Below are 14,785 nucleotides of genomic sequence, written 5' to 3' on the forward strand. Positions count from 1 at the left end.
CCGCAAATCATTGTTTCAATAACTTTCACACATGCCTAACACTATCTTCATTAGATAATTACTCATTATAAACCAGCACAAACTGAAGTCTTGATAGGGCATTCAGTGTTCCAGATATACAGACGTTTCTTTACTTATATCAAAATAAAATACTTTAAAATAAATTTCATTGATTAAAAACATATTTTTGTGCTTACCTATGACTTTTTTTTTAAGAAATAACATTTTGCCATGAGTTTACTTGCAATAAATCACCTTAAAATATTCCAATAAAATGGCTTGGTCTCATATAATACAGGCATTGCACAGAGCATTTAAGAAACATGATTTACAATGAAATGCTTTTGTAATGGAGCAAAAACATGGGGCTGCCATATTCATGCAATAAAAACATAATATTAAAGATGTTTTTTGTCTCTGAAAAGGTGGGAAGTTATAAAAATGGCAAGTATTATTTTTATTTCTTCCTGCTCAGAGTAAGTTAGTTTGCTTTATCTTCAGTATGTTCAATCCTCACCCTGGGGAGGAATATTTATTTGCACTTATGCCTATGGAGTGTGAGGGTAAGCCTGATTTACAAATCAGCAGTAACATATTCTCCATTTACCCCTTCTAACATATCAATCTACCCACTTACAAAGACCTGTGCTGAATGAAACAAGTCTTTTTACAGAGTATACACTCTGTAAATTTCAACATGAACATTTTACTTTTGACTGTATGATTATTATTGCTGTTGCTGCTGCTGCTATTGTTGATAGGATCCTAAACTATTCATTTCTGGGAAAAGTTCTAATAGTTAATTTGAAAATTCTAAAACAATTTGAAATAAAATCATTAATATATTTTAAACTCTGTGAAGTTTTAATTCAAATAAGTCACAATATTGAATAGAATTTGGCTTTCTTTGATTTCTACTGTGGAATAGAAAAAGCCATATACCATGAGAGACGGAAACACATCTGCCTACAATTTCCCTCAGAGTCTATATTCAGAAAGCATCATGCATACTAAAAACACAGGCTTGGGCTTCCCTGGTGGCGCAGTGGTTGAGAGTCCGCCTGCCGATGCAGGGGACACGGGTTCGTGCCCCGGTCCGGGAGGATCCCGCATGCCACGGAGCGGCTGGGCCCGTGAGCCATGGCCGCTGGGCCTGCGTGTCCGGAGCCTGTGCTCCGCAACGGGAGAGGACACAACAGTGAGAGGCCCGCGTACCACAAAAAAAAAAACCAAAAAAAACAAAAAAAACACACAGGCTTCCCTTCATTTTATGTCCATTAGACTCGAGGTATAGAGCCTCCTAAAACAAACTAGGAGGGGGAGAGTATGGAGAAAGATTGCAAAGAAAATGAATGATAATTATAAACCACAATGTAAGAACAAATGATCAGTCAATAATTCTTCACTCTTTCGAACTAAACTAGGATATATTAGTGAGTAATGAGGTAAAGAAAGAAATAAAACTCACACATAATCAGCAGTTACTCAAAGTTCCTATCAGATAATATATCCACATTGAATTGCTAAGCAAATATGCCTTCTCAAAACTATTAGGAGTTTAACAACAGGACATTTCCTTTTTATGATTCAATAGGCATACACAAAAAACAGAATCTTCTGGATACATGCAAAAGTAGTCAAATAAAACAGTCCAGCACCCCACATTCAATAGGAAACTTATCTGTCTCTTTGCATTTACTTTTTGTCACTTTCTCGACTTCTTTATTCATCTTCCCCATTCTGATAATAGTTCACAGAAATCAGACCATCAACGCGAGCAATGATCCAGAAGGATTCTTAATCAGCTTGTGTGTAATGGGAAGCTTAATGACTTCACGTGCACATAAGATGTTTGCTGAGTCGATTAGTTGACTGTGCAGCTAGTGCTCTACTTTGCTAATGCCCTCTCTGCCCTGTTGTTCTGATAAGTTTCCCAGAAATAGAGAGCCTGTATAAAGCTGCACACCTAGAATAAAAAGAGCACTTATCCTCACCTAGATGACATGGCGACATATAAATAAAATGTATTGTTTTTCAAATTGGAATTGTCAAAAAAATAAAATGTGTGCACTTGTGTGTGCATGTGTGCGTGTGTACCTATGTGTGTATGAAGAGACAGTAAGGAAAGACAATCTTTTGTTTGAAGAACCACGTAAGTATATACTAACACTTCAAAACTATCTAGAAGGCTTTTCTACACTTCGGTACAAGATTTATCCCAAAGTATATACAATATAAACTCCAATACAGTAAATTTTGATATTTCTTAAAATATAACAGAATCTCCACTGAGGCTTTATCACAGATCATCATGAGTTATTTTAATGCCTTAACTCATCATGGCTAATTGTTGCACTGCTCTCTCTCATCTCTATTTTGGTCAGCTACTCAACACATTTGTTAGAACTTTGCTAATCAAAGTGAGGTTCCCAGACTAACAGGATCGACATTGTCTGGGGACTTGTTAGAAATGCAGAACCTCAGTTTCCCACATCAGACTACTGTGTCTACATTTTAACAAGATCTCCAGGTGGTATGTGTGCATGAAACTTTGGAAAGCACTGTGTGAGAATATGCATTACCCCAAGAAAAAATTCTGTAAAATGCTTTAAGTATATGTATATACTCAGATACATGTGCACACACTCCTTTAATACAACAATGTTGTGAGACAGCTGTTATCATTGCCATTTTAAAAATTAGGAAAACTGAGTCACAGGGAACTTAAATTTCTTGTCAAATGTCATATTGCTAGTGAGTTGCCGGACTGAGTCTAATCAAGTAGTCTGGCCCCATCCCATTAGAATACTTCTCTTCATAACTAATTATTTAATCATACATATTACAACAGCAGCTAGGCTCACTTGTAGACATGAGACTAAAACAGAAATGGGAGAAGAAAAAACATATCTGCACTTCATCTTAATGTATTTTTTTAATCTTCTGAGAGTTAAAATTCTTCAATTTTGGGAAAAAAACTATCTGGGAGTGGGCAAAAAAGAAATCAATGTCTTTTAAAATCAAAGTCTCTTAAGGTCTTAGCTTGAATTTGCTCCAATATTTCTTTCTTTTTGCAAAAATAGTATTGCTGAAACAGCTCAGAAAACTCAGTTTAAAATGTGTGATTAATTTTACCTATGCCGTGGTCTTTCACTCTCTGTCCTAAAAGCAATCTGCTTTTTTCCTATATTGAGTGATAATGTATAGACAGATTCACTTCAGACTATTGGGTATTATGGGATCTTTCTAGATGAAAGGTTTTTTTTACTTAGCCACAGTTCATATCCTTTGAAACCCTGAGGGGATATTTCAAAGAGTTACATGGGTATTGAATTGGGTTCAGTGTGTTTAAGATCTTTCCTCATGATATTTGGATTTCAGATATTATATTTTGGAAGCTAAGCTGTTCTGCAAAAAGGTAATGGCTAGTTCTTTCAGAAGGGAAGTCTTAATAGTTCAATATGATGGGACTTTTAATCGGAATTTTAATATTTGGATTTACTTCTGGTTGAATCCCCAAATTCCAATTTTCTACTTGAATAAAAATAGATACCTGTGTGAAGTTTTTTGATATATCCTGTTCTCCTGTCCAATTCAACTCAGAATCAGCACTGGAGAAGAGGACAAAACATTAGAAAACATTAGTATTGCAATGTTTGCAATAGTTCTAAACTTGTAAAACTACATTTTATAGAAAATGATCTATAGGAAAAAAGCAAACAGTAACAGCTCAGTAAAAAGCATGATAATCCAACAATTGAAAAGGCCTTTGGTGCATTCATATTTCAAAAACATCTCAGATGAGTACCGCATCCTTGTAACTAGAGTTTGAATTAAGCAAAGAATCCCTGAATTTCTTGTTAATATTTAATTTAGTCATATAATTTGCTAAAGATTAATTTGCTACATTCTTTAAAATGACTTAGACAACATGTACATGCCTCTGTAAAATTGGCTTCTCCTTCAAATCAAAGCCAAGAAGTATTTATGCATTATGAGAACACACGTTTTGGAAAGAGATAAGCAGGGTGTAGTTGAATAGAACCATCAATTAAGAAGGAATTGTGCAATTCAGTTTTGGATTACTTTCCATGCATAGATCTACATGTAAGTAAATCTGATCTGACCCCAGCCCTGGAAAACTAGGCCATTAAAACAAAAATGATAATGTGCCAGTGAGCATTGTGCTACACTGCTGATGAGCCAAAGAATAGGAGTAGAATATCAAAAAGTCAAATGAAAATCATCGTTTTTTACATGCTTAGATAATTTTGAGCTGTAAAAATAATGCTATTTGTAAGACCAAAAAGTATTTTTCTCAAAATATATATATTTTTTAATTTCAACGTGATTTTCTCAATGCAGAGGATTAACTTCCATGTCATCAATTTAGTATAAATAAAAGCAAACATACTTTCTAGGTAAGACAAACTTCTTCACATAGTTTAAAAGTTCGAACAGAAGATAGCTGCTTTATAACTCTAAAAGTTATCACGCCTTTATCTCCAGTTCTGATCAGTGTCCATAAAAGAGTATTATAATGTTTTCTCCAATATTTTTACTATACGGAACACTATTAACTCAGTAGACTTGAGTCTATCAAAATCACTTCCCTGTTAATTATAACTTCAACATTCTGCTAAGAAATTGAAGTAGGATAGAATGACAGGAATTTCAGAATGGAGGAAGAGTTGAGTTTTCAGCAGAAAGGATGAGGGATATGTTCACATATTCATTCTGTTTCACCCCCCTGAGATTCTTTTTGCGTACTGTTCACCCTATTCAGAGGAAATTAACTTTGTACAATTCATTTTTAATCCCAATTTGCTCTGTAAGTAGTACACACACACACACACACGTGCGCACACACACACAGTCAAATATTTATGTATGTTAGATAATCATAGTAAAGATTAGCTAGCTTTCCTGACATAGCAATCATTAAGATTCAGCATGTTTGCAATTTTCCCTATAAAACTTTCATTGGTTAGCACTAATAGTAATTTTAGAAATGATCAGTCCATATTGCTCAATTGCCTTTCAGTTGTATAACATGCTAAATGGGAACCATTTTAAAATTTTAATACAAGGCCTCATCACATATATAAAAAAATTTCCATATGGATATATTATAACATTCTCCTTGAGGGATGGTCAATATTTAAATTTTATACTTGTCTGTTCTCAACAAGTTGCTTCATTTAAATTACAAAAAGTAGCTGCTTACCAACATTAGTGACTCTTCTTGTTTAGAACATGATAAACATTAAATCTTGGTTTAGGACATTAAGCTATTGCTTAAAAGGCTTAAATCTCAATTCTCTCATTTGCATAATGAGGGAGTTGGACTAAATGGCATTAAGGTCCCTTAGAGCTCTGAAATTCAAAGATTATATAAATGGCAACATCTGAGCATGTACATTTTGCGATTTTAATTGTTACAAAATTATGACCCTAGAAGGGACATTAGAGATCAGTATAATCCCCTTATTTTTTAGCTAAGGAAAAGAAGATACAGTAAGGTTAAAATGCCTGTTCAAGGCCACTTAGCTAGTTAATTGCAGTGTATGAATTAGAACCCTATAATATGCAAAATGATGGCCTAAACGAGTTGATGTGCTGTGGTCTGTGGTAAAAATATTTCATGAATAGCAATTACAAAATGAAATATTATAATAAAACTATTAGTCAACATCCAAATTTTTAAAAAGGATGATTTACATAGATACCTCAAAGTAATATTTAAAATCATCTGTTTTCTCATTGCTTTTGAGAGCTATACATATTACAGGAGAAGAAATTTCTGACAAAAAATATACTTTTAAAGGCTAATTTCATATATACTACTTAGAAGAACTTCTTTATGTAACCTACACATTTTTTCCAATATAAGATTGATAAATTGCCAGATGATCATGTACTTTATTTTTATTTTACTGTAACTGGGACAAAAAATTACTAAGATTATTGATTAAAATAGGGAAAAATTTGGTTCAGCAAACACTGTCACTTCTATTCTCTATTGGGAATCTTCAACATTTGATAAAGATGTAAATTAACAAATTGCAGAAATCATGGTAAGATAGATCATCTATAATTATTCATTATTTAATGATTTCCTTGATATACTTACTAGTTGTTGAGTGTTCTGTTGATGCAAGCATTTATGAGAGTTGCTAGTTACTGTAAAATTTAAAAGTGTCATGGGGACAAAATATATTGCTATAGAGCTTCTCATTCATTAAAATTTATAAATTATTTTAAGACAAGAAATTGGTATATGGCTAACACTACTAAATAGTCTAAGTCACCCAAAAGTTGCATCTTGCATGACTGATTGTATTATCTTTCAAAGAACTACAAAAAAGAACACATGGCCAATATTCTTGTCTTATAGGCAAAGTGAGAAGTAAGAGTAAGATAAAAGAAGCAGAAGAAAGACAGAAGAAGGTCATAAAAAGAATTGCCTCATGGCTCATAAATAATAGAAATATAAATGTCAAATGAACTTTATTATGTGGTATAGGTAGCCTAATAAAAATCTAGACACAAAGGAAGGCTTATTGTGAAGAGAATGCCACGTATTCTCTGCCACTGAAGGTGGTTTTTCAAGCTTACTGACAGTCTAGACCTTATGGCATTGGCTTTCTATTGGCAGCTTGTGCCAAGCTCCTAGTGCTTGTCAGTTTCAAACAGAAAAGACAAGATAAGAGATTGCTTTACTTAGAGTGGCCTGCTTTTGACTGATAAGACTATCTAAACCATATTAGATTTAAGATACTAAAGATACACTCATCTTAAAGGCTGTCACCCAAATGGAATCCTGTAAATGTCTTCAAGTTTCCAAATTCAGAGGTATACTTTATCTTGATCCATTACTTTTGTGACACTTTTTTTTTTCAACTATCTCTAGTATAAATCCTTCATTGACTTCACAAAGCCTAGATACTCCAAATGAGTTGTCAGTTTTCGATTGCTTTGTATGGTGATTGCATTTCCTGTATAGGAAAGTTAGATATGATAGGATAGTGCAGTAAGATTTGTTTCACCCATTTTCTTATTAAGATATATATTTTAACTTTCCTAAGTATGAAAAGAAAAAAAGATTACTTTTCAAAATCATGTCAATTTAAGTGATAAAATTAATACAAATTACAGAGCATCTGCCACTAGATCACTGCTTATATCTGCCTAAGCTTATTTAGTATACAACCACTATCAAGTGTGCCTTATTCGTTCCCAAGCAATGGCAGACAGCTGAACTCTTGGGGGGAACCATTCTTTCTAATCTATTTATATATACTATTATTTATATAACACACCAGGGACTAAAATAAGCTGGTAGGCACAGACAGTATTCATGACTGCAATGATTTTCCTGTGAGAATCAATAAAAGTGGCTTCTTTGATAATACTGTTAGCTTAAAAAAATATGACTCTATGTGAAGGTTTTTTTTTTTTATTTCAATAGATGGATAAAGCTGAATGTTGTTGTCTATTGTCAAGGCAATGAAAATTAGCAGACATTTGTCATACCTTCAGAATCCAGGAGTCCTGAGCTCAGTCCCTTTCTCCAGGTGGGACAGAACAAACAGAATTGATAGTTGATAATGTCACTCCTTAGAAATACTGATTGATTTATCTTTCAAAATCCGTGACCTCAGGTTTGTTGAGCTGATTCAAATTATTTATTTATTTTACTTTTCCCTCCCTGGACTGACACTACTATACAGGCTAAGAATGAACACAGTTTAGGAAACTATCTTTCAAATACATAGCCAGCTGAGACAGAATTGGCCTGGGTGGATAATTAACCTTTAAAAGGAACATAACTTTTTTTTCTTAGTTTGAACACATTTCCTGTTTGTTTCACATAATAATATTAACAAAATGATGCCATTCACTTTTTTTTTTTTTTTTTTTTTTGCGGTACGCGGGCCTCTCATTGTTGTGGCCTCTCCCATTGTGGAGCACAGGGTCTGGATGTCCAGGCCCAGCAGCCATGGCTCATGGACCCAGCCACTCTGTGGCATGTGGGATCTTCCTGGACCGGGGCACGAACCCGTGTCCCCTGCATCGGCAGGCAGACTCCCAACCACTGCACCACCAGGGAAGCACAGCCATTCACTTTTCTTTCTGTTGTGGTATGGGAATTGATGTGTAGCTTTGCTCAAAAATGCATTTAAAAAAATACCGGAGGATTTAGGAAGTCAAATTTGGCAACAAGCAAAAGTACCTAATTAACATTTATATGGGTAACATTTGCTGAATAATAGATTTAGATGATTTTCTGTGACATCTTTTGGAAAAGTAATGGCTACTGTCCCCTTAAACATATATACCATTATTATTCTTCTTTCTAATAAATTGAATGGTATTTTCTCATTGAATTTTTCAGATGAATAATTAACACAATACTAGTATATCAAATTTGCCTGAAAAAAAATGTTTGGGTAGTTTTATTTTGCCTTTAGCTAACTGACTCCTAATGTTCTTAATTATGAAGGGCTGGGATTTAATGATCCATTGTTAGGTAAGTCAGTTTCATAGTATCATAGTTTTTGTCATTGTTGTTGTTGTTTTACCCAATTTCTGCATTTAGGATTAGATATTCAACTAATCAAACATTCAACTAATAATTACTGTGGTGTTATTAATGTCTACAGTCTCAGCAGAACAAGACAAAATTTGGCATTTCTCTGAGCAGTACTCTAGTCAGTCAAATTGGTCTCCCACTTTCTATACCAATTAATTAGATTACTTGTAGAGGATCAATCAAAACGTGTTGCCATAGGGGATATGGGAACATATGTATATGTATAACTGATTAAATTTGTTATAAAGCAAAAAAAAAAAGAGCAAAAAAAAAAACGTGTTGCCAGGAAAAGATTAATTATTCCCTTTTCTGTGAATTAATTAGTACAATGTTATAGTGCTAAGCAAACCTGATCTAGTGAAAGAAAAATGAATGCCAAAGAAATGTGTTTACCTGAGATATACTCTAGCAGAGAGATTTATCATTTTTTTAATTAATGAAAAAAATATATTTCTCTTTATTTTAAATGTAGCACTTCTTTAGCGCTAAATGCTCTTGGAATTCTTTTTTTTCTTTTGCATCACAGAAATGAGTAAAGTAAAATAAAAACATTACAAAACATTTTTTAAATGTTGATGAAATTTTACATGTATTTTGTTACTTTAAATTCAAATTTTAGCCAATAGACCAAGTATAACATTTTCAGAGAGAGTGACTTCGTGTGTGAAATGACCACATCCAATGAAGAGGTTTCAAAAAATTCAGATGATGTAATTTGGCAGTTGAAAATCATTAAAGCACGGATTAAACAAAGTATTTTTTCCCTTTCATTTAGGAGGATTTTCTCTGAAAATAAACTGTTTCAGCTGGTAACCTGAAGACTGACTTGAATCTCTTTAGTAACTTTTTTTCACCATTTCTCTTCCAAAGAAACATGGATGTTATCTATGATCAGTCAAATTATAATATGCCAGCAGATCAATAGAAATTTAGAAGTAGTTACCCTTTTCACTCCAACTCGCCCATAGTGAGAGAGTAGCACTGCATTCTCTATTTAAGGGGAAAAAAAATAAAACACACACACACACACATTATAACTTCATGTGTATGAACTATTCAGAAATCTCTGAAGTTTAACGTGGTAGACTTTGCTAATATTTCCATGTGTCTCAGAACTTAGTCTGAATTATAATATCAGAGTGATGTTTTACAAAAGAAAGTTGGAAAGTATTTTTAAGTCTTCTCTTTGTAAATTATATTTTACTTGATGCTACTTGTAAATAAATATATATATGAACATAGGGCCATATGTAACTTAGTGTGTTTAGAGTAGTCCCAAGAGGACCACACTGTCCTCAGATCTGTCAATTAATACTATATCTTGATTTATAAAATTCTAGCAGTACACATTCATACTATGTTGTCTGCTAGGGCCACAGTCTTGCGTGTCTCCACAAGATTCTTTGAAAATGCAAAGACATAACCTGTTACAGTATTCACAGTAACCCAGAAGTAAGCAATAATGCTATTTATTGGCTGGATTTCTGTTTGTTCATGTTTTCACCTAATTAAGCTAGCCTCAAAGAACAGGGTCCGTTTGAAATGGTACACATAATTTGATGGGGTTATGATGGGAAGAAAGCTCTGGGACATAGACTGTTAGCCAAGGAAGAAAAAAACTGCATAGAATGGCATTCAGCGACCCTCATACCAAAGGCTAAAGTCAGGAGATGGCAATTGTGAAATTTAAAAATTCAAAAAGCCTTCAAGTGGAATGAGACAGAAAGTTTTATTAAACTTGTCTCCTGAAAGAGAAATAATTGGACTCAGTTTGCTTGTTTCTTCTTTATCTTAAAAAGGAAAGTTAATATTCTTGGCAAAAGACTCAGGAGAATGGATCGCATAATTTCTTTATCTAATCAGCAGATTTGTATCAACCTGAAAACTATATTTTAAACTAGTATTAATAAATGCCTCTAGCAAATTTTGGAGAAAATCTTATTCATAAAAGTTGTATTTCTATCTGTTTTTGTGAACTTACAAAGAATATTCAGAACTATATACTATTTTGAGCAATTCATTAGCAGAAAAGAAAGCAGGTTGAGGATGTAATGCATTTCAAAATATGAAATGAGAACTGCATAAATTAATGCTATTGCTTAAGGACAGCATTTATTTCCTCTAATGGTTTACATTCTTATTTGTAGTGGTATTGGCTAACACTGCACATTATATTGGCATCTGCTCCATAACACAAAACCCATTATTATGTACTATTTCATAGCTATAGACCTTCTTTTTGAACAATCAGAGTACCTTATCATCTGTAGTAGCCTAAAGAGATTATTTTGCTATGGCAAATTTTGCATCAGCTATTTTTTTTCCTTCTTAATCAAAACAAAATACACATGTATATGTTAAAAATCCCACTAGTATGTCATATTAAGATAATAGAACTTTATTTAAAGTGAAATATTGTGCTTCTGCCCTTGTATTAAGGTCCTTTATTGTCCAAAACGGACAAAAATCTCTTGGAACCTGGTTTAGATGGAAGTTTCTGGTTCCGAGGTAGAGTAGGTAGCTAATATGACTCATAGTAAAAATAAACTTTAAACATTAACCCATAAATATTGTTAGACTTATACAGAATGGATTTTTTTTTTTTTTTTTTTTTGGCTGTACGCAGGCCTCTCACTGTTGTGGCCTCTCCCGTTGCAGAGCACAGGCTCTGGCCGAGCAGGCTCAGCGACCATGGTGCACGGGTCCAGCCGCTCCGCAGCATGTGGGGTCTTCCCGGACCGGGGCACGAACCCGTGTCCCCTGCATTGGCAGGCGGACTCTCAACCACTGCGCCACCAGGGAAACCCCTTAAATGTTTTATAATAGATTCTAACCCATACCAATTCTGCCCCTATTACTGTCAATAATATACCATCTTAGTCTTATTCAGCTTGAAAATTTATTTCAGGGTTAGATCCACACTGTGGATGCTTACTTTGAGTTTATTCTTTAATTGTTACTATACAATCCTCTAAGAAAGGGGTTTAATAACACATGTCATACACAAAGGAATCAATTCTCTCTAGTTTATAAAAATGATGCTTATTTCATCTATATATTTCTATCTGTTAACAAGGCAGTGATAAGCCTACAATTACAATAATAATTTATGAAGTAAAAAAGAAAAAAGATATCTTTGCTTAATGCATATTTGTAACTTATGACCATATTCTTATTAGAAATTGGCTCTGAGTTCATTATAGTAGAAGATATAGTCACAGCCATGCATTCCTACCGTAAGTCACTATATCATGTTATACATAAGTAAATGAAAGGTAGATTAGTATTGCATATTATGGAAGAATTTTTCATCCTTAGAATGAATGCTGATAAATTGTTTTAAGTATAAAATTAAATAAAGAGATAGATGTTTAGGACTTTCTGAATTTGGTGTCTAAAAAGTCTCTAAAATGTTTATATTGAAAACACCTTTAATATCCAGTGTCTATTTTTGCAGAGAGAAAAGTTTTGTCATGCTGTCATTGGTTCTGTATGCTTAGTCTTAGATTACATTCTGGTCTTTAACCAATACATTTCCCTTATTTTTTTGAGTTTAGAAAATAGGGATTAAAATACAATGATGGGATAAATAAATAAATAAATACATACATAAATACATAAATAAAATACAATGATGGGGAAGCCATTTTGTTCTCAAAACTGGAGGTTTATTTAAATTATATATCCATACACTCCATAATGCTCAAAATACCATACAAAATTTCTATTTTATATTAATTTTATATGTTATGTGGTCTCTTTTTCCTTCTTTTACTATACCTATGACTCTTCTCTATCACATATATGGTATGCTCTTTTGGACCTACACAGCTTTATGTGCATAAAACATATCTGAGGCAAATTATAATTCTTCAAATACAAGAATCTTCTGAGATATGTATAACCTTACCAAATTTTGTATTTCCCAAAATTATGAGGAAGTAGTGATGTTTAAGATACATGTTCAAGTTAATAAATTTAATGAACTCTATTTAGTATCAACTTCATGATCCTTTTCAAGAGTTCAACATCTTTGGATTGTGCAAAATATAGCCTTTAATACCTTCAGTCTGGAGACCAAATCTAAATGTTTTTCTAAACAGTAACATGGCTTAAGGCATGTGGTTTCAATACATTATTGAAAACCTCAGACCAATTCTTCTACCTTGGAGTCGGGATCTCTTATGTCCTCAAAAAAGAATTAATTGTCTATGATTCTTATCTCTATTAAAAATTAAAAATAACATCTAGAAAATACTTTATATGAATTATAAAAATATTTTATCTGTACAGAAATAAATGAATAAAATAAACTGGCTGATCATATACATATAAATACATATGTATGTATAGGTAAATGGAAATCTCTAGGTCTAAACAAAATGACTATTAAAATTTCATAGTAAATTTCAAAGTAGATGTGATCACATATTTCAAAAATGATAAACTGCTGCATATATGCCTTCCACCTAATTCTGTGTTTCTACCTTTTGAAAATGTGTTACTAACATAATTAAATGTCCAATGCTATTATGGCTACAGTTGTTTGATTTTCAAACACATTAAGCCCGTTTATCCTGCAGGACTAGAAAGGTATCACTTACTGGATTCAGGATCAGAGTTGCCATCCCCTTCAGTGCGGTTGTTGGGTGCAGCATGATCAAAGTACTCCTCCTGAGGATAGCCAAGGGGCAAGGCATGGGATGTGCTGAGAAGGCTGCCTGTATCATGGTCTCCTAGTCCACCATCACTGCTGCTTTCCTGAGAGCCTTCTGGCAGGTGAAATGTGACACGTCGCTGGGACTGAAAAAAACAGAAAATTACAGGGTTTCAGCTATGATCTGAATAATTGCTTAATACATCCAATTTAGAAAATGTATTATTTCAGCTATCTAGTGAAGTCACATTAATATTATCTTGAGTTGTGAATGATTTCAGGCTTTTGTGAATAGTCAGCTCTGTGTTCAAACCTGCTTTACCTGGCAGCAGAATTGCTTTTATTATATTTTTTAACAGGGCACATCCAGTTGCAAAATAAAAGTTAACTTGTTTGAAATCAAGAGGCTGTCACCCATATTGACATTTGAGCACATTGGGTATTCTGATCATCATTTGAACATGGATTTATTTAACTATAATTTGACAAGATTTCATTTTTTGAATAATAAGCTTGAATAAATATAATGAAAATTTACTGCTATATTTGTAAGATTCTGGTGGACAGAAACAGTAAATAATAATACAAATTTATTCAATCATGTAGGCTTATAAATTAAAATTACAAATCATCTTTTCAAAGAATCTTAGGGGTAAGATTTTGAATTGGAATTCATTTAAATCGATTCTACAGTCTAAATAAAATAATTACTTGGTATGGATAATTATAAAAGCAAACTATAGGGATCATCTCTGATAGTAATTATAGCAGAATAAAAAAAAAAAACTTATACATGCCAACATATAAAGATGAAGGATTTGGTTCATGACATCCAATAGTGTGGTAACTCCACCAGATGTAGCAGTAATTTTGTTTGCGGTATTGCTACATGTAGTAGCTAGTCTCTGAAGATAGCCCTGACAATGGACCTCACGTCTCAGTATTCAGACCCTTATGTAGTCTTCTATCACAATGAATATGGAGAGGCCCTGTGTAACCAAATCTCACAGTTTTTGCCTTGCTCCCTTAGAATACTCATTCAGGAAAATCAGCTGAGTTGAAAGTAGTCTGACTACTTGGAGAATGCCATACTGTGAGGAAGCTCAGGCTTCCCATGTGGAAAAACTCCATAAAAAGAAAGTACAATACAATAACCAGAGAGTCCCAGCTGCTCCAACCAATCGAGATCAGGTGCTAAATATGTATGTAAATAATCCATTCTGGACATTATAGCTTATGGCGTCCTTTGAGTTATCCATCCCAACCATCTCCAGATATTTGAGCCGTTCCATTTGAGATACCAGTCAATGTGAGCAGAGATAGCAATCTCTGCTGTGCACTACCTAAATTCCTGACCTAAAAAATGTTAAGTACAATTGATTTTTGTTTTATGCTCCAAAGATTAAGGGTAGTTTGCTATGTAACAATAGATCAACTAAAACATTTAACTACTAGTAGCATGAAAGATGCAATTTAGAGATAATTATTTAGGAAATTTATACATATCAAAGGGTACATGTAATTAGGTACTA

The 14,785-nt window shown here is 33.4% G+C and overlaps 1 protein-coding gene across 8 annotated transcripts in view; it reads right to left on the reverse strand.

Moving 5' to 3' along the window:
• Positions 1-14,785, reverse strand: part of PCDH11X (protocadherin 11 X-linked) — a gene marked incomplete at both ends in the record, with an annotated part of 701,896 nt that overhangs the window by 192,675 nt on the left and 494,436 nt on the right. For all 8 annotated transcript variants that reach the window (XM_081222278.1, XM_081222282.1, XM_081222277.1 and 5 more), the window contains one exon: positions 13,201-13,399. In XM_081222278.1, the coding sequence (XP_081078404.1) occupies positions 13,201-13,399 (199 nt within the window). The remainder of the gene's footprint in view (positions 1-13,200; positions 13,400-14,785) is intronic.

This window comes from Mesoplodon bidens (assembly GCF_964165515.1).
Source record: "Mesoplodon bidens genome assembly, chromosome: X".
NCBI classification, from domain to species: Eukaryota; Metazoa; Chordata; class Mammalia; order Artiodactyla; family Ziphiidae; genus Mesoplodon; species Mesoplodon bidens.